Below are 19,610 nucleotides of genomic sequence, written 5' to 3'. Positions count from 1 at the left end.
GGTTTTAGCGTCTCCCTGGATTTGGGTTTGTCGGATTGCTTCTTCATGCCCAGCTCTGGGTCATCTCGACAGGACTAACGCACAAGGGATGGCACAGTTTTCTCGCCCGTGACGCCGTTTGAATCAGCACCGCAAACCTCCAACGTCAGTGCTACCTACCTGGCCCAGGAGTCAGTCATACCGCGCTCCCGCCACCACCAAGATGGCCGCCGTGCGGCGCCACCAAAATGGCTACCGAGGCTCCGCCCCGAAGGGTGCGGCCGGGCAGCTGGCAGCCAATGGGCGCGCGCGCCTGTCCGCGGCCAATGGGAAGGAAACGCGGGCCAGAAGCCGAGAGACGTCGCCCGTGGCTCGTTCGCGACATGTCGGCCTCCCAGGCGCGGGGTGCTGCCTCGGACCTGGGGCACGGGGGCTGCAGGCGGGCCTGGGTCGAGCTGCTGGGTAGGTGGGCGCGGGGCCCCAAGACCCCTTCCTGCCCCAGCCTCCTTCGGCCCGTCCCCGTCCCCCCCTCACTGCGCCCCGATCGCGGCCCGTCCCCCCTCACCTCGAACCCCGCCCGTCCCCCCCTCACCTCGACCCCCGCCCGTCCCCCCCTCACCTCGACCCCCGCCCGTCCCCCCCCACCCTGACCCCCGGCCCGTCCCCCGCTCACCCCCGACTCCCGGCCTGTCCCCGCCTCACGCCGACCCCCGCCCGTCTCCCCCCCATCCCGGCGCCCGGCCTGTCCCCACCTCATCCCCGCCCGTCCCGCCTCAACCCCCCCGCCCTCCTCCTCCCCCACGCCCACCCCGAGCTGTCCCCTCCTGGCAGCCCTCTGTCCACTCTGTCCAACGAGTGGCCAAGAGGGGTGTTTCCAGGAGGTAGGGAGTTAAGATTCACTGCCCCCCGCCCCCGGTAGCCTGGATGACCGTAACTGTTGAGCTCCGCTTAGCCCCAGAGTCGCGTAACCTCTTTGAAAGGATCAATCCCAGGAAACTAGCGTTGGTACCATCCTGCCCGCGATACTACACTTTACTCAGGTTTCACCAGTTTCCCCCATAATGCCCTTTTTCTGACCAGTCTCCCGCGTGGCAGTTACTCCCGTCAACTTGGTCTCCTCCAGAGGGTGACAGTTCCTGGGTCTTCCCGACCTGGATGTTTGGAGGAGTGTCCCTCAGTTGGATGTGTCTCAGGATTAGATTAAGCTTGTGTGGTTTTGACAGGAATCCCATGGAAGTGACATTCCCGGGTGCGTCACCTCCAGGGGTACAGGGTGTCACCGTGTCTCCTGGCTTGAGTTTTTAAAGAGTGCTGTAATTTTTTGAAACTGATTTTCTCCCCTAGCGGGAAGGGTCAAGAGGCAGAAATTGGGTCCTGAAGGTGAGCAGAAGGTCAGGGAGTCGGCTGTGCGCCTCCTGAGGAGCCACCTAAACCTGGGTGACCTTGTGCTGGAGGTGAGTGGAAGTTGGTTTCGCCTTTGCCAGCACGTTTGGGTTTGGGGATTTTGAGCCCAGCCAAGCATCATATTCATGAAAGACACCTGGCAAGCCTCGTGAGTATCTGGGAGAAGCACGCATTAAGTTTGCTGTCCAGGTGAGAAAAGTAACCGGGAACACGTATCTATTTGGAGGTAAAACAGTCGGGAGAGGAATCTGGTAGTTCTCAAAGGCTTCAGTAAGTTTCACCTTTTAAAATGCTTCTTTACCTCGGAATATTTGGGAATAGCGCAGTGGGCAAGCACTGTGGACACTCTGGGTGTTTTCAGGACATGGCTTGAATTTTAAAATGGAGTGCTTGGTGTTTGGTTTCTAGGTAGAAGGTCCTCCAGGTAAACAGCTGTGTCTCAGCCGCTTGATTGATTATGATGGCCCTGGGGCCCACATTGACCTTTCCAGTTCATTGATAGGTAAGTTAGAGCTTCATTTTCTCAACAGATTGAGTTACGGAAGAGCTTTATGTAAAGTGACTTTTTAAAAACAATTTTATTGCAGTATAGTTGCTTTACAATGTTGTGTTAGTTTTTGCTGTACGTAAAGTGACTTTGATTTGCTTATAACAAGCAGATGTGTAAATTCCCCCAGGTAATGGTTTTCTGCTTATATGTGTGGTCACCAGCCACAAGTTTTTGTGACTTGCTTGAGGCTTGTTATGAGGTTCTTGTTTAAAAACAGTGACTCAGCATCGGACTCAGAAGCAGTAGGAACCAAAGTTACCCTTGGAAAAACGGGACAGAAACATGCCCCTCGTTTCTGGAAGTGGTGAGAACAGGCTCTGCTGGGTAGGGAAGTGCAGCAGGCAGCCAGAGATACAGGCTGACCTGGGGAGACTGTGGTTTGGGTTCATACCACTGCTAGAAAGCGGATATTGCAGGAAAGCGAGTCCCACGAATGTTTCGGTTTCCTGATGCATATAAACTTCGTGTTTACACAATAAATACTGTAGTCTACTAAGTGTACAACAGCATTGTCTAAAAAAGTGTACATACCTTAATTTAAAAATGCTCTATTATTAAAATTCGAAAAACTGCTTTATTGGGGCTTCCCTGGTGGTGCAGTGGTTGGGAATCCGCCTGCCAATGCAGGGGACGTGGGTTCGAGCCCTGGTCCGGGAAGATCCCACATGCCGTGGAGCATCTAGGCCCATGCGCCATGACTGCTGAGCCTGCGCTCTAGAGCCCGTGCTCCACAACGGGAGAGGCCACCGCAATGAGAGGCCCGTGCACCGCAATGAAGAGTAACCCCTGCTTTCTGCAACTAGAGGAAGCCTGCGCACAGCGGCGAAGACCCAATGCAGCCAAAAATAAATAAATAAAATAAAAAACAAAAAAACCCCACTACTTTATGGCTAAAAATGCTAACCATCATCTAAGCCTTCAGAGATTCGTAATCGTTTTGCTCGTGGAGGGTCTTCCCTCAGTGTTGATGGCTGCTGACTGATTGGAGTGGAGGTTGCTGGAGGCTGGGGGGCTGTGGCCTTCTCTTAGAACAAGGCAGCGATGAAGTCTGCTGTGTCTTCCTTTCACAAATCCTCTCTCTGTAGCCTGCAATGCCGGCTGATAGCATTTTACCCACAGTAGAACTTTCAAAACTGGAGTCAGTCTCTTCAAACCCTGCTGCTGCTTTATCAATTAAGTTTATGTCATAGTCTAAATCCTTTGTTGTCATTTCAGCAGTCTTCCTGGCATCTTCATAAGGAGTATGTTCAATCTCAAGAAACCACATCCTTTGCTCAGACACGAGACGCAGCTCCTCATCCTTCAAATTTTATCATGAGGTTGTAGCAATTCAGTCACTTCTTCAGGCTCTACTTTTTCTTTCAATTTTTGTAATTTTTTAAATTGAAGTATAGTTGACAACAATGTTTCAGGTGTATAATAAAGTGATCCAGTTATACATATATGGATAGCGCGCACTCTCTCTCCCTCTCTCTCGATACACTTTTTCAGATTCTTTTCCATTATAGGGTATTACAAGACATCCAGTATAGTTCCCTGTGCTATACAGTAGGTCCTTGTTGTTTATCTGTGTTTTTTTGGTTTTTGTTTAAGATTTTTTGATGTGGACCATTTTTTAAAATTTATTTTTATGTATTTATTTTTGGTTGCATTGGGTCTTCGTTGCAGCACTTGGGCTTTCTCTAGTTGCGGTGAGCCGGGGCTACTCTTTGTTGCGGTGTGCGGGCTTCTCATTGTGGTGGCTTCTCTTGTTGTGTGGAGCACGGGCTCTAGGCACACGGGCTTCAGTAGTTGTGGCACGCGGGCTTCAGTAGTTGTGGCTCGTGGGCTCTAGAGCGCAGGCTCAGTAGTTGTGGTGCACGGGCTTAGTTGCTCCGTGGCATGTGGGATATTCCTGGACCAGGGCTCGAACCCATGTCCCCTGCATTGGCAGGTGGATTCTTAACCATTGTGCCACCAGGGAAGTCCCTGACGTGGATGATTTTTAAAGTCTTTCTTGAATTTGTTACAGTATTTTTTCTGTATTATGTTTTGGTTTTTTGGCCCCAAGGCATGTGGAATCTTAGCTCCCCAACCAGTGATTGAACCCGCATCCCCTGCATTGGAAGGCAAAATCTTAACCACCAGCCTGCCAGAGAAGTCCCTGTTTATCTGTTTTATATATAGTAGTGTGTGTATTTTAATCCCAAACTCCTAATTTATCCCACCCTGCCCCCCTTTCCCCTTTGGTAACCGTAAGTTTTCTATGTCTGTGAGTCTGTTTCTGTTTTGTAAATGGTTCATTTGTATCATTTTTTTAGATTCCACACGTAAGTGGTATCATACCACATTTGTCTGACTTACTTCACTTACTTTGATAATCTTTAGGTGCATCCATGTTGCTGCAAATGGCATTATTTCATTCTTTTTTATGACTGAGTCATATTCCATTGAGTATATGTACCACATCTTCTTTACCCATTCACCTGTTGTTGGGCACTTACATTGCTTAGGTTATTGTAAATGGTGTTCAGGCTCCACTTTTAATTCTAGTTCTCTTACTGTGTCCTCTGTAGTTACTTCCTTCACTGAATTTTTGAACCCCTCAAAGTCATCCATGATGGCTGGAATCAGCTTCTTCCAAATTCCTGTTAATGTCAACATTTTGATTTTGATACATCCTTCCCATGAATCACAAGTGTTCTTAAGTTCTTAATGGCATCTAGAATGGTGAATCCTTTCCAGAAGGCCATCAATTCACTTTGCCCAGATTCACCAGAGCAGTCCCCGTCTACGGTAGCTATAGCCTTACGAAGTGTATTATTTAAATGATAAGAGTAGAAAGTTGAAATTCTTCCTTGATCCATGGGCTGCAGGATGGGTGTTATGTCAGCAGCCATGAAAACAGCACGAATCTCATTGTCCATCTCCAACAGAGCTCTCGGGTGACCAGGTGCATTGTCAACGAGCAGTTGAAAGGACTCTTCTTTTTCTGAGAAGTAGGTCTCAACGGTTGTCAACAGATGTACTGTCATACCGGTTTGTTTTTCCATTTTTTTAGAGCACAGGCACAGTTGATTTACCATAATTCTTAAGCGCCCAAGGATTTTCAGATGGTAAATGAGAATTGGCTTCAACTTAGTCACCAGCTGCATTAGCCCCTAACAGGAGAGTCAGCCTCTTCCTTGAAGCCAGGCACTGACTTCTCCTCTCTGGCTATGAAAGTCCTGGACGGCGTCTTCTTCCAGTAGAAGGCTGTTTCCTCTACATTGAAAATCTGTGATTCAGTGTAGTCACCTTCATGGATGATCTGAGCTAGAGCTTCTGGAGGACTTGCTGCAGCTTCTCCATCAGCACCTGCTGCTTCACCTGGCACTTTCGTGCTGTGGAGATGGCTTCTGTCCTTCAACCTCATGAACCAACTCCTCCTGGCTTCAGACTTTGCTTCTGCGGCTTCCTCCCCTCTCTCATCCCTCATAGAATTGAAGAGAGTTAGGGCCTGGCCCTGAATCAGGCTCTGGCTGAAGGGAATGTTCTGGCTGGTGTGGTCTTCTGTCCAGACCACTCAGACTTTTTCCATATCAGCAATAAGCCTGTTTGGCTTCCTTATCATTCACGTGTTCACTGAAGTAGTGCTTTTAATTTCCTTAAGAACTTCTCCTTTGGCTTCGCAGCTTGGCTAACTGTTTGGTGCGAGGGGCTTCAGGTCTGTCTCAGCTTTTTTTTTTTTTTTTTTTTTTTTCTTTTTTGCGGTACGCGGGCCTCTCACTGTTGCGGCCTCTCCCGTTGCGGAGCACAGGCTCCGGACATGCAGTCCCAGCGGCCATGGCTCACGGGCCCAGCCGCTCCGCGGCATGTGGGATCCTCCCGGACCGGGGCACGAACCCATGCCCCCCGCACCGGCAGGTGGACTCCCAACCACTGCGCCACCAGGGAAGCCCTGTCTCAGCTTTTGACATGCCTTCCTCGCTAAGTCATTTCTAGCTTTTGAGTTAAAGTGAGAGATGTGCAACTCTTCTTTTCACTGGAACACTTAGAGGCCACTGTAGGGTTATTAATTGGCCTAATTTCAGTATTGTGTCTCAGGGAAGAGGGAGGCCCGAGAGACGGAGCGAGACAGGGGAGCGGCCGAGAGGTGGAGCAGTCAGCGCACACAGGATGTTTGTGGGTTAAGTTCACCATCATCTGTGGGTGTAGTTAGTGATGCCCCAAAACAGTTACAGTGGTAACATCGGAGATCACGCATCACAGATAACATGACAAATGTGATAATAATGAGAAAGCTTGAGATATTGCAAGAATTACCAAAATGTGACACAGGGACACCAAGTGCGCAAGTGCTGTTGGAAAAATGGTGCTGATAGACTTGCTGGGTGCTTACAGACCTTCAGTTTGTAAAAAGAGGCAATCTCTACAAAGTGCAATAAATCGAGGTCTGCTTGTCTGTTTCTAGGTCCCCCACCCCACTTTGAGAATACGAGACAGGGAGAGTTCTGTGGGAGTAACAAAAATAAGTTATTTTCTGGTCTTTCACATTTTTATTATGTAATGACTCATTTCAGAAAGATGCAGTCGGCCCTCTGTATCCATGGGTCCCACATCTGTGGATTAAACCAACCTTGGATGGAAATACTCCGGGGAAAAGAATTCCACAAAGTTCCAAAAAGCAAAACTTGAATTTGCTGTGTGCCAGCAACTATTTCCACAGCATTTACATTGCTTTAGGTATTATAAGTAATCTAGAGATGATTTAAAGTGTCCTTGAGGATGTGTGTAGGTTATATACAAACAGTACGCCATCTTGTGTAAGGAACTTGAGCACCTGCGGATTTTGGTATCCACGGGCGGCCCTGGAAGCAGTCCCCCTGGAATACTGAGGGACGACTGTATACTAATTCACTAATTTGTTTTAAATTGCTACTCTGAGAACCCTACACCCCAGGCTTATGTCGGCAGCTGATCCCTGAAGGCCACAGTGCTGCTTCTCTCGGCCGGAATTGTACGTGGATTTCACAGACTGTGCACGGTGCAGGGAGCCAGCTCATCCACACACTCTCTTGTGTGGACTTTTGGATCAGAGCATAAGAACTTAGATAAGAAGCTCTTCACCTTGACCACAGAAATATAAGTAGACTTGCAACTCGTGAATTTTTCAGTTTCTCCTGCTGAAGGTGGTGGCTACCATACGTATTGGTATTTGTATAAAAATAAAAGCCTTGTAAATAAAAACAGGGATAAACTTTCCCATGGGCACAAATTGGAAATGAATGGCTAGAAATGAGCATTTTCTACATTTCTGCCGTGAGTTATTTCTTGACCACAGTGGTGGATAGTATCTAGTACTGTCACTTGGAACCTTTAAAACTGTTGCACGTGTTTTCACTTCTGTAGTGGTCTGTCTTTCAAAGCCTTGAAGGTAATGGGCATGTGATACAGTTTCCTGGTTTTTTTAAATTAGTTTTGGAAGTCAAATAAGCTAGGAAACAGTTTTCTGGTGGCATCATCTATTTCCAGGCTGCACAGCATTTCTCTTTATTGAGTGCAGACCAGGGGCTGGTCCTCAGGGGGCAGGTGGCTGCCTGTGGGCCCAGCTTCCACCTGGCAGCCCAGGGACCGGCACATCTGTGGCACGCGATGCCTGCCATGTGTGTGGCTGGCATCAGGAAGCCAGACCCGTGTCCAGTCAAACATCATCGTACGGTTGTGGGAGTGGTAACTATAAAAAACTGGAATTTGTTAAAAGTTCCCAATTTATTGTGCTCCTTTGGAAAGAGTTGCTAAAGTTCTTGGTCAGAATGTATCTGCCAAGCTCCCTTGTTTTTGTCATACAAAACGCACAGATGTGTATCTGCAACCATGGGCTTCAGGTGCTGCCCTGATTCTCGTGAGCTTCTTCAATCAGACTGAAGTTGTCTTACTTTCATACCTCATGTTTCCCCCCAGATCTCTTCTCCCCTTCAAAAGGCAATTTTCTGTGGTGCTAGAGCTTCGGAGAAGGCATTTAACCAATCTGCTTCAGTTGTACATTTTGTTGTGTGTGTCTGTGTTTTGTCTCATCTTTAAGGCTCTGCTTTGCGCGACCAAGCCGCACAGCTGGGTGTTCCAGTGGCTGTCCTGTGCAGCCAGGTGGTGGCCTCTGGCCTCGTGCGGGTCTGTGAGGCAGATGCGGTGCCCCCTCCCAAGGTGCTGCTGACACCGGACCAGAGGGTAAGACACAGCACGAGTTGCTATTCAGCTGTTTGGGAAAGTTGGACATTTAATACTGTTTCTTAGAAAAGATTTAATCTCTCTTTTCAGAAGAAACTGTCTTCCTTGTTTGAGATCGCGCAGAATTTATTAGCACAAAGCATGTTCTCCCGTCTTTCCTTCTGTCAAGAATTATGGAAAGTACAGGTAAAGTTGAGATTGTAACTCTGACTCTAGGGTTTTCAAGCAGTGTTCTGTTGATTTTGCTGGAGCCAGTAAAATCCCCAGGTTTTGTTAGGAATTCCAGCAAGCATCGTATTAATTACAGAGACTGGGGTGCCTCTGTGGATGGGAAAGAAGGCCCATCAATCACCATGTTTGTCAATATTCACCCCTCATTAGTAATATTTATTAGAACAGACTATGCACAGAAACATCATGCTTTGCTTTCTTAGGTATATTATGATGAACGATTTCCCAGGGTAGCATAGTAAACTAGAAAGATGTGATTTAAAATCCTTCTCTTTTTTTTGGCCGTGCTGCGTGGCTTTGGGGATCTTATTTCCCCTATCAGGGATTGAACTCGGGCCCCTGCATTGGGAGCAAGTGGAGTCTTAACTGCTGAACTGCCAGGGAATTCCCTCATCTGTTCTGATTTGAAACATTTTGAATTCAGTAGGCCTATAGATTTTTTTTTAATTTTAATTTTATGTTGGAGTGTAGTTGATTTACTGATTTTTGAACACTTCAAAGCTATTGCTTAGTTACTAAATGAGATCAGTTAAGTATATAGGAGAAGGAAAGAAGAAAACCAAGATGATGGTGCATTCATGGTTTTTTTCCCCCCTTTTATCCAGCATACAGTGTAGAGCTCAGTTGACTATCAGGCGTTGGTATGGCCCCTGCGCCCGTTGGTAACTAGCTAAATGGCCCTGGTGTTTGCAGGTAGCAGAGAAGAGTGGGCGGCCATGGCTGATTGGGTGGTTAGGAAGGGCTTCCTGGAAGGAAGTTCCTGGGTGAGTTCCTGGGTGAAGAGGAGGGCACTGTGGGCATTGGGGCCGAGTCCGACGGGGGCTCCTTGTTCGAGGGGGTGGGCACATCAGTGCTGTAGCCTGGAGGGCCTCCCTGGGAGGACAGACAAGAGTCTGAACTTTGTCCTGAAAGCTGCGAGGAGCCACAGAAAGGGTTCTAAAGAAGAGGAGAGATTGGCCTGGCCAGTTACATTTTGGAATCTTGTGTTGGCCATAGTGGAGAAAGGCCTGGAAGTGGACTAAGCTAGAGGCTGGGCAGAGAGCAAGCCTGAGCCTGAACCTGGTTGCAGTGGCGGGGGGGCGGGGTGAAGGTGGTGATGTGAGTGTTGAGAGGCTTGGTTTTCAGGAGAGCACGTGCTTAAGCACACAGGCTGAACGTCTTGTAGGAAAATGTGTGCGTGAAGGACTGACTCATAGTTCCTGTCATTTTCTGCAGAATTCTTTGCTGCTTGAAGCTGTGTGGCGCCTTCACGTTCAAAACATTGTAAGCCTCCAAGAGCTGCTGGAAAGGTATACCAGTGATTATTTACCATTAAACTAAATCGAACATTTAAGTTAAAAATTAAAATTTTATGTAACATGAAATTTAATTAATATTACGTGATTTATTTTTTTCTAATTTAGTATGATTTATTTATATGTAAAGCCAAAAATCACCTAGAGAAGCAGTTGCTTTATTATTTAAAGAGAACATTTGTTATAATTGAAGTCTTCATCATGCACAGACTTGGTAATGTTTTCTTTGTATAAGATGTACAGTGCGATAAAATATTTTTAAAAGCTAAAAAAGAGACATTCAGGTAAATATGGCTGATAGAATGTGTGCAACTCTTACCTCCTGAAATCCCACCAGCAGTCAGAGAGGGGGTTTTATAAAAGGAATAACCCCACAAGGTTGGGAGAGTCTAGGGGAGGAGAAGCAGGAGGCGGAGGGACGGGTGGTGAATGACTTAGCAAGTGAGCAGGCGGTGCAGTGGCGCCCGGTGCCTCTGGGTGAGGGGGTGAAGGGGAGGGGGCTCAGGACGAGCTGACTGAGCACACACGTGAGGAGCATATGGAGCTGTGGGTGGATTGTCTTCTCTGCTCTAGGCAGCCAGGCAGTCAGTCCTCCCCTGGTCGACAGAAGGCTGGAGGTTTACGTGTTTATTCTCTGGTCAGGGAAAACAGACGGTGTCTAGTTTGGGGAACTGTCAAGCACAGTTGAAAATGTTGTATTGAAACCGGTGGCAGCATGACACGTGGGTCACATCCAGAAGTCGTGGAAGATTGATCAGTTTGACTGCGTGAAAACCGTATCTCCCAGCATACATGCCTGATGTCAGGGCTCCAGATACATGAAGCAAAACCTGACAACTGGAGGGAGAGATGGACTTTCAACTGTGGTCATTGGAGCCTTCAGTCCCCCACTTTCAGTAACGGGTGGATCACCTGCTCAGACCAGCAACGACCGGAGACGAGAGAGAGCAGCATTCGCAGCTGGTGCCCGCGGAGCGCCCCACCCGGCGGTGCCCAGCGCCAGGGGAGGCCACCCGCTTCAGGCCATAAGCCAGGCTGGAGTAAGTTTACAAGGGTTGAAACCATACACAGCGTGTTCTCAAGTCACAAAAGAACTGCATAGAATCAACAAGAAGATTTGGGAAATCCATAATATTGGGAATTAAGCAATAGACTTTTTTTTTGTTTTTAATAAATTTATTTATTTTCATCTTTGGCTGCATTGGGTCTTCGTTGCTGCACGAGGCCTTTCTTTAGTTGCGGTGAGCGGGGCTACTCTTCGTTGCTGTGTGCGTGCTTCTCATTGTGGTGGCTTTTCGTTGCAGAGCATGGGCTCTAGGTGTGCGGGCTGCAGTAGTTATGGCACTTGGGCTCAGTAGTTGTGGCTCGCGGGCTCTAGAGCGCAGGCTCAGTAGTAGTGGCGCACGGGCTTAGTTGCTCTGTGGCATGTGGGATCTTCCCGGACCGGGGCTCGAACCCGTGTCCCGTGCATCGGCAGGCGGACTCTCAACCACTGCGCCACCACGGAAGCCCCACACATCCTGTTTTTATTTTAATTAATTAGTTAATTATTTTTGGCCATGCCGTGAGGCATGCAGGATCTTAGTTCCCCGACCAGGGATCACACCTGTGCTCCCTGCAGTAGAAGTGTGGAGTCCTAACCACTGGGATGCCGGGGAATTCCCCACACATCCGGTTTTTAGAGCTTACTACAAGACTGTAATTATCAAGAAAGTGCAGTCCTGGCATAAGGATTGACATATAGATAAACAGTAGGATTGAGGATCCAGATGTAAACTCACACATTTATGGTCAGTTGATTTTTGACAACGGTGCTAAGACCATTTAATGGGGAAAAACAGTCTTTTCAACAATGGTGCTGGAACCACTGGACATCTACATGCAAAAGAGTGGTGTTGGACTCTACCTCACACTACAGATGGCAACTAACTCAGTGCATCAGAGACCTAAACCTGAGGGCTAAAACCATAAACCTCCTAGAAGAAGATCTGAGGGTAAATCTACATGACCTTGGATCAGGCAGGGGTTTCTTGGATATGACACCGAAAACTCATGCAACAAAAGAAAAAATGGATCATTTAGGCTTCATCAAGTTTTAAAACTTTAGTGTGTCGGCCCTATCGAAACAACGAAAAGACAATGCATAGAAATTGTTTGCAAATCACATATCTGATAAGAACCCTAGTATCTAGAATAAAAGAATTCTTAAACTTCAACAAGAAGAAAAATAATCCAATTAAAAAATGGACAAAGGATTTCAGTAGACATTTCTCTAAAGAAGATTTACAAATAGCCAAGCACATGAAAAGATGCTCATCATCCTTATTCTCCAGGGAAATACAAATGTGACAGGTGAGGGCTCCCCCACCCCGCTCTGTGCCCAGACAAGGACTGTCCTGCAGGGCTGCTGCCTTGCTGACGTCTAGAGCCCATTATCGCTGCTCTCGCTATTTATAATTACTGAAATTTCTTTTTTCCCCCAAGAATAGTAAGCTACTCCAAATAAATAAACTATTTGAAAAAAGTGATTTTTTTTTTTTTTTTTTTTTTTTTGCGGTACGCGGGCCTCTCACCGCCGTGGCCTCTCCCGTTGTAGAGCACAGGCTCCGGACGCGCAGGCTCAGCGGCCATGGCTCAGGCGCCCAGCCGCTCCGCGGCATGTGGGATCTTCCCGGACCGGGGCACTAACACGCGTCCCCCGCATCGGCAGGCGGACTCCCAACCACTGTGCCACCAGGGAAGCCCAAAAGGGATGATTTTTAACATCAGTGGCAGCCATTCCTGATGCCCCTTGTACATCTGCTGGCCCTGTTGTGGCTTGGGATGGGAAGGCTGAGGTAGTCGCTAGGTCGCTGTCAGTAGAGTGAGTGTGAAAGAAAGTGGAATAAGGGGGTCAGGTGAACTGTGTGCTTGTGCCCCCAGCCATGCCGACTCTCAGGCCGTGGTGGCCTGGCTCTCCAGGGACCTGCGCCTGCTGTGTGAGCAGACAGAGGCACCCTGTCAGCACGCAGACGTCGCCAGGGCTATGCTTGCTGGTAAGTTCACGGCAGAGGTGGGTTCCTGGGTACAATTGCTTTAGACCAGTGGGAATGCTTTCTGCTGTGACGATCTGTGGGAAGCAGAGCGGCCCACACACTCCAACAGGAAGGCATTGCAGTCCGTACCTGTCGTGGGTTTGCATGGAACTTGAGTTGTGGAAATGTCAGCTTGTTGACCCGATGGGTTGGGCCGGAGCTGGTGTGTTAAGGATGTGCACCTTGTGACCTGCTAGCAGAGGTAGGTGGCTCCCCCGGCATCCCAGCTCCCACTTTGGGGAAGCGAGAGTCCAGGGCTGATTTGACTGAAGACGCAGTTCCTAGACAATGCGCAAAGGACGTAGGGTCACAGATTGGTTATTTACATATCCCAGGGAGCTGGGGATGGGCCGTCCTCCGTCCAGGTCACAAGCGAGCAGGAGAGAGCACAGCAGAAGGCACCAGTGCTTGTATGGTGGCCACTGGCTTTCCACGGCTCAATTCTAGGCGGTGGTTTTACAAGGTGCCCAGGAGAAGCAAAGTGGGAGCTTGGGCAGGAATCCTTATTTGTATGTGGGGACTGTGGGTGAGCAGGGCTGCCCTGCTGTGGACACCTGGGCAGCGCCACACCCTGTTCTTCTGTCACCTTCCCTTTCTCTCCGAGTCAGCAGGCTCGCTGTCACACATACCGAAGGAATGCAGTCCACAAGTAAACGGAAACCTAGATGGGAGGGGTTCCCTACCGTTAGTTGGCTTGTGGACTGTTTTTCTTTGCAAAAGGTGCATTCCTTTTTCCTAAAACTTTCTTGGTGATGTGCATTATTTCCAATTCCTGAATCCTGTAATCTGGTCCCAGATTAAGTTTAAATTGAAATTTGACAAAATCTTTTTAATTTTACGACCTGAAAAGGTCGTAACCTTTTCAGAAGTTATGAGTCCATTTCCTGCCTCATTTCCCACAGTGTGATGCTTCCGAGCCCTAGAACCGTCCTTGTATGGTTGGTGTAGGAGATTGGCTGAGAGGAAGGCCACGTAAAACCCTTAGTAGATACTTTTTTGTTTTCAGTGAGAAAATCCTACCTATAAACTTGATGGATTGTGTTTCCTTTTCGCATAGAGTGTGGCTCGGGGAAGAGGCTGTCCTTGGCTGGGTTCAGTGGTGTGGTCGGTGGGCTCCCTGGGGCCAGGAGCCGGTGTCCTCTCAGCTCCATGCAGGTCCTCACTCTGCCGGCCCCTCTGAAGCTGGTGGTCTGTGTGATTCACAGCTGTTCAGAGACCACAGTGTATGTAAATGCTTTGGTTTTGTGGGTTTCAGATTTTGTGCAAATGCTTGTTTCGAGGGGATTCCAGAAGAACGCGGATGTGAGAGGAACCGTGGACCCGGAGTGGATGTCCCAGGTAGGAGGACACCGGGCCTCGTGGGGCAGCGGCTGCAGCACGAGAGGCCCACGCTGTAGTTGTCAGCTCTATACGGGGAAGTCCGCTTTGCTGTCACCACAGGGCGCTCCCTGAGTGCAGATGTGAGGGCACGGGCACGGGCCTGGACGGTGTGGTCTCTCCCCCACAGCTCTTGAGGGTAAAGGCCTCCCCATGGCCCAGATCCTGGGCCATGCCTGAGGGGGAGTCTGGAGATGAGCTCTTTGTAAAGTCGAGTCTTGCTTTACTTTGGGGTGACGGCTTGCTCGCTTGTGCTGCTGTGTAACTGCAGCGTTCTGTCCCCGCAGGTGGCCGTCGCTGTTCTCGAGAGGATGCTGGCTTGTGAGTGGCTCTGTGGCCGGGTGGCCAATGGCCTCCCTTGCTGCTTAGGACTTCCTGTGGTTCGCCGCCTTTGCAGCTCAGTGCTGCTCCGGGGAGGCCTCTTTCACGGTCGTGATTGGGTCTAAACTCACCAACTTGCTTGTTTCTCTCCTGCTGTCAGTTTTGGTGGCTTCACACTTGATCTCCAGAGCAGCAGAGGTGACCAGTTGAATGGTTCATTAGGGAAGCATTTTCTTGCCTACATATTGTGCTTGATTTTCAAGGCTTAAGTCTGGTACCACTGAGACACTTGGGATCTTGCAGGGCTTGTGCGTCGGGGGGTTCGGGGGCCTAGGAGGCCTGTGATGGCAAGGTGTCCGTTACCTGACTTGCCCAGAAGCAGTTGGTCGGGGCTGTTTATGATGGACGGTGATGCTGTGCTGATGTCTCTTTTCTGCCTCAGCCGCGCTCGAAGCTTTGGCGGCCGGGATACAGGAGGGGTCCGCAGCACACAAGGCAGTGAGCTGCTGGTAAGTTCTGGGGGTGGGCCTGCCGGCTGAGTGGTGCCAGGAATGCTGGTCGCCCCCGAAGGCCCAGTGATCCTTTGCCATTGTGGTGACATCAGGAGCTGGAAAGCACTAGAAGTCCTCTGAAGATGAGGCCCTTCCTGTGGGAACCATGCCACCTCCGGGTCTGAGGGGAGGGGGTCTGAGGGGTCCCAGCCAGGGAGACCTTGCCTGTCATGCCTGCCCCCGCAGGACCCTCCGCTTGCTCTCCTTGGTTCTGTGGAGGCGCATCCAGGTACTTGGGGACCGAACGTTGGGGTGTCGGGTTTGGGGTGAGGCCACCTGGACCTTGGCTCTGTCCTGGGAAGCCAGGAGATTTCCCAGCATTTCCAGGCTTTGCCACTCTTTCCATTTTTCCATTATTTTGCTGATTACCTCTTCTCCACGATTACTTTAATCGTCCTCAAACCTGCTGGGTGAGGACTTTACTCATCAGCATGTAAAACACTGCTCTGTTCTATGTTTTATGCACGTTCACGATGTGCTGAGTCCGTGCTCAGACTTGTCCCGAGAGTCAGATCACGACTTTTCACGATTTTTATTTAGTTGCCAGCACTTAGAGTCAGACGTCCCCTCCCAATCTGGGTGGCCATCCTGCCTGGAGCCTCCGCACTGCACGTGTGACATGGGCAGTTCATGTGGCTGCTAGGGCCCCGGATTCTCTCCCCTGAGGGGTCGGGTGGGGCTGATCATGACACCCTGCTGTCGGCCCCGGTCTCCCCCTTTGTCCCTCCTGACCTGTCAGTGACATCCTGCTCCCTCTCCTTTTCTTGCTTCTCCTGTCGGGAGAAGGACGTCCTTGGCTCCGGGTGGGGTTGAGAGCCTCCACGTGCCGGGGCAGGATCAGGTGCTCAGTGGGAACCATGGCCCTGCCACCTCTGGTTCCCATTTCACAGATGGGGAGACTGAGGCTTTGCGGCTGTGCTGGGCCTGGGTCCAGCCACTGGCTGTCGTCACCGTGGCCTCCGTCACCTCCTGCGAGGCCCAGCCTCCTGTGACCTCACTCTGACCTTCTAGCTTGTCCGTGTGACAGCGACTCCATTGCCTTTGATTCTGTCCTGTTGAAGCGACGCTCCCCTGGATTCCATTTCCATCTGAGGCACGGCCGCCTGGCTGCAGGCCTGGCTGGGGAAGCGTGGGCAGGGCCAGCCTGTGAGCCTGAGCTGGGGGTCTGGAGTCGGGGGCCTGCAGGTCCCTGGCTGCTCTGCCAGCGAGCCGCTCCTCGTGCGTGAGGTGCCGCTGTCGGGTGCGGACACTGTTGAGTGGCGGAAGCCTGCAGGGGTCTGCTCCCCTGAGACCCTCTGCTGCGTCTGCAGGTTCGGAGTGTTCAGCGGACACATGTACGGAAGTGTGATTTCAACCGAGTCTCCAAAGAGGTTCTTCTGTCACACTCTGACCCAGATCCTCACCCACAAGCCTGTGCTGAAAGGTGGGTCCTGGTGCCCTGGGTGCCTCCCTTGACAGAAGCTCGGGCCACGGATGTTAATGCTGGGAGGACAGTCCGTTTGTCATTAAATATCTTCTCGTTTGAAAGCAACACTTTCCCGTAAAGAAAATTTAGAATTAAAGAAGCGTCATCCATTATTGCCAAAGTAGAATATCTTTAATATGAAGCCCTTCCTGTCTTTCTAGATAGGTTTTTAAAACAGTGCTCGTACTGTGAATTCCAAGGTTCTGTTTCTGCGGCTCACGTCAGCATTTTCTGTGTGGGTGCATGGCTTTCTGAAGGGTGTCCGCCACCCGAGTCATCTTCTGCCTGACGCACTGTCCCGTGAGGGCTGGGCGGTCCGCGAGGCTCCTCATGGTGCCTTCTCTGTGGTGCTGTGTCCAGGGGCGCACGGAAGCCCCGGCCTGGCTGATGAATGCTTTCCAACTGTGTCCTTTCAACACGTCCTCACTGACTGCTTATTCTTAGTGAAAGTTTAAAAGCAGCAAAATTAAAGTGTAACTGATGGGTTGGAGGATATTTATAGCAGATATGATCAAGGATTACCAAAGACAGACAGTTCATGATGTAAAAAAATGGCTGGAAAATGGGGAAATGGTGAAGTTCACATACATTTGGAAAAGTGCAAATTAAAACAAGGTACTTTGTTGATACTGAACTTTTTGATGATTACTGATGTGACATTATGTGTATTTCCTCCTGAATGAAGTTTCCGACGCTGTTCAGATACAGAGAGAGTGGAGCTTTGCAAGGACCTCGCCTCTGCTCAGTGGCCTGTACCGTAGGGTAAGTGCACAGGGTGGGGTCCAAGACCTGCTGCACGGGCTCTGTGGGTCCCAGGAGATGCCACAGCCACGGCCGTCCACGGCTGGACCACCGTCCGGGTCCAGAGACTGAACTTTTCACTTGGGCAAAGCACCTTGTCCTCAGATGAGGACTCCCTGCAGCCACTGCTGGCCGTGGGGGTCAGGAGGGCAGGCGTCTCGAGTCTAGGCTGGGTCCGATGCGGAGTGGGAGGGAGTGGGGGTCCAGCTTTGACGCTTCGGTTTCAGCTCTTCGTGATCCTGAGCCCAGAGGAGCTGGTGGGCCACTTGCAAGAGGTTCTGGAGACACAGGAGGTGAACTGGCAGCACGTGCTGTCCTGCGTGTCCACACTGGTGATCTGCTTGCCAGACGCACAGCAGCTCGTTAATGGTGCGTGGGGATGGGAGCCCCGTTGTGTTCCGTGCATGCGTGTGCGTGTGATCCGTGGACCGGCGTTGGCGCGAGCCTGCGAGCGGAATCGCCGTGTCTGGCTCAGTGAGGATGGAAGCCCTTCCTGCCTACCCAGCCGGTGCCCTCTGGACCGCCCTCTGCTGTCGGCCTGCCTGTGTACCCGCTGCTCGGCTGCGTGTGGGCCGCCACCCAGGGCCTGGGGGTCGGTGTTGGGTGAGCAGACTGTCCTGCCTGCCCCCGCACCCCCGCCCCAGTCCCCGTCCACAGCCATGCCACTGTTCTCACCTAGGTTGGGTGTCGCGTTTGCTGACTCATGCATTCGAGAGCTGTGACCTGGACAGCATGGTCTTGGCGTTCCTGGTTGCACGGCAGGCCGCGCTGGAGGGCCCAGCTGCCTTCCCGTCCTATGCCGCCTGGTTCCAGGTGAGCCGCCTGCGCTCCCGCTGGGGTCGGCTCTGCCGAGGCTGCTCAGATTCCCATCTGCCTCATTGAGCCTCCTGCCGTCTCTCTCGAGAAAATGAGTGAAATCCAGCAGGAAAGGGTGAAAGCGAACACAGCTGCCTTTTTTTGCACAGTGTGCTGCGCTCTGATTGGTTTCACGTCTGTCGGGGAGCGCCCTCCTCTCTTCCCTGTTTCCCTCCACCTGCGCCTGTTTGCCCCTCTTCCCAGGCTGCTGAACCTGGCCGAGCCTGGGGGGCATCTTTGGGACATCAGCTTTGACGGTTGGGCGTGTGTGGATTTGGGTTTACGAGCCCTGTTCTTTGCAGAAGCTTTGGGTGGTGTAGCTGTGGCCTCTTTGGAGAGCCCGCCTCTCTCTGCATCCACTGGGCTCTGTGCCTGGTGTGCCGTAGAGATGGTGGGCGTGGTTCTTTCTTTCACGGAATGAAGCTCCCTCCTGGCCCCGTGCTTCCCCCAGCTCCACACAGCGGGCCAGGGGCTCCTGCTGGACGCACGTGGACTCGGTGGCTGCGTCCACAGTCCTGACACTGAGGGACTTACCAGGGTCCACTCGGTGCTCCGAGTGTAGGTCCAGTGCTGTTGGCCTTGTGTGCTCGTTCCGATGACTCTGTGCCTGTCGTCTGACGGCACGATTGTTAAGAAGAGCCACAGGGTATGCTTTGGACGAGGAGCTTCCGTGGGCCTCGCGGTGTTGCAGGTGGGCCTCTTGTGGCTGTCGTGGGGCGAGTGCTGGTCTCTGCAGGCTCACGGGGACATATTCAGGGCCGACACCTCGTCAGAACCTCCCTGCCCTGGGCACCCCCAGGCACCCCTGGGTGCCCTGGGTTCTGTAAGAGTCCACTGTCCCGCTGTGGCCTGGGCACTTTGCCCGAGGGCCCACCCCTGCAGGGATCTCATCCGCTCACACGGGCTTGGAGCTGGAGTGGACTGAATTCACCTGTGAGGAGGGACTCTCGCCGGGTGGTTAACAAATCCTGTCCCTAATGTTCATAGAAAGGCACCATATTTACCATTTTCTGCAGCAATATATTTGTAATTTTTAAAATAAATTTTCAGTCCATCTGTTTAGCTAGGCCACAGCCATGCCGTCCTAAAAACAAATGAACTGAAATGGCTTTGCTTCCCTTTTTCTGCTGTTTTTGAGGCCGGGATGTAGCCACGGCCACCACACGGCAGGTCCTCCCGTCGCCCCCACCTCATGCCCATTCTCCCCACAGGCCGCCTTCGGGAGCGCAAGGGGCTTCCACGGCTCCAGCAAGAAGGCGCTGGTCTTCCTCTTCAAGTTCCTGTCTGACCTCGTGCCCTTCGAGGCCCCGCGGTACCTGCAGGTGAGAGGCCGGCAGCACGTTCGGCTCAGGGAAGCCCCACAAGTGACAGTCACAGAATGCAGACGCCATCCTGGGGTGTTGGTGCACTTCTGGGGAGGCATGTTTCTTATAGTAAATGCCCAGAAACCGGCCGCATGTGGTCCTAGAAGCTGGTGAGTGAGCAAAGGGGGCCTGGTGCCTGCATGGAAAGGGGCCCCTA

General features: G+C 51.2%; 1 protein-coding gene across 1 annotated transcript in view; it reads left to right on the top strand.

Annotated features, from left to right (window-relative positions):
* Positions 1-362: 362 nt before the first annotated feature.
* The window catches only part of FANCA (FA complementation group A), a 49,394-nt gene continuing 30,146 nt past the window's right edge, over positions 363-19,610 (top strand). Inside the window, exons 1-15 of the mRNA XM_065899572.1 lie at positions 363-441; positions 1,324-1,433; positions 1,792-1,885; positions 7,977-8,119; positions 8,210-8,305; positions 9,566-9,639; positions 12,568-12,680; positions 13,975-14,057; positions 14,384-14,417; positions 14,860-14,926; positions 16,279-16,391; positions 17,119-17,195; positions 17,462-17,603; positions 17,914-18,047; positions 19,301-19,411. Coding sequence (XP_065755644.1) covers positions 363-441; positions 1,324-1,433; positions 1,792-1,885; positions 7,977-8,119; positions 8,210-8,305; positions 9,566-9,639; positions 12,568-12,680; positions 13,975-14,057; positions 14,384-14,417; positions 14,860-14,926; positions 16,279-16,391; positions 17,119-17,195; positions 17,462-17,603; positions 17,914-18,047; positions 19,301-19,411 — 1,470 coding nt within the window. The remainder of the gene's footprint in view (positions 442-1,323; positions 1,434-1,791; positions 1,886-7,976; positions 8,120-8,209; positions 8,306-9,565; positions 9,640-12,567; positions 12,681-13,974; positions 14,058-14,383; positions 14,418-14,859; positions 14,927-16,278; positions 16,392-17,118; positions 17,196-17,461; positions 17,604-17,913; positions 18,048-19,300; positions 19,412-19,610) is intronic.

The sequence above is a fragment of the Phocoena phocoena genome, chromosome 20 (assembly GCF_963924675.1).
Source record: "Phocoena phocoena chromosome 20, mPhoPho1.1, whole genome shotgun sequence".
Taxonomy (NCBI): Eukaryota; Metazoa; Chordata; class Mammalia; order Artiodactyla; family Phocoenidae; genus Phocoena; species Phocoena phocoena.
This window is presented reverse-complemented; position numbering and strand designations above follow the sequence as displayed.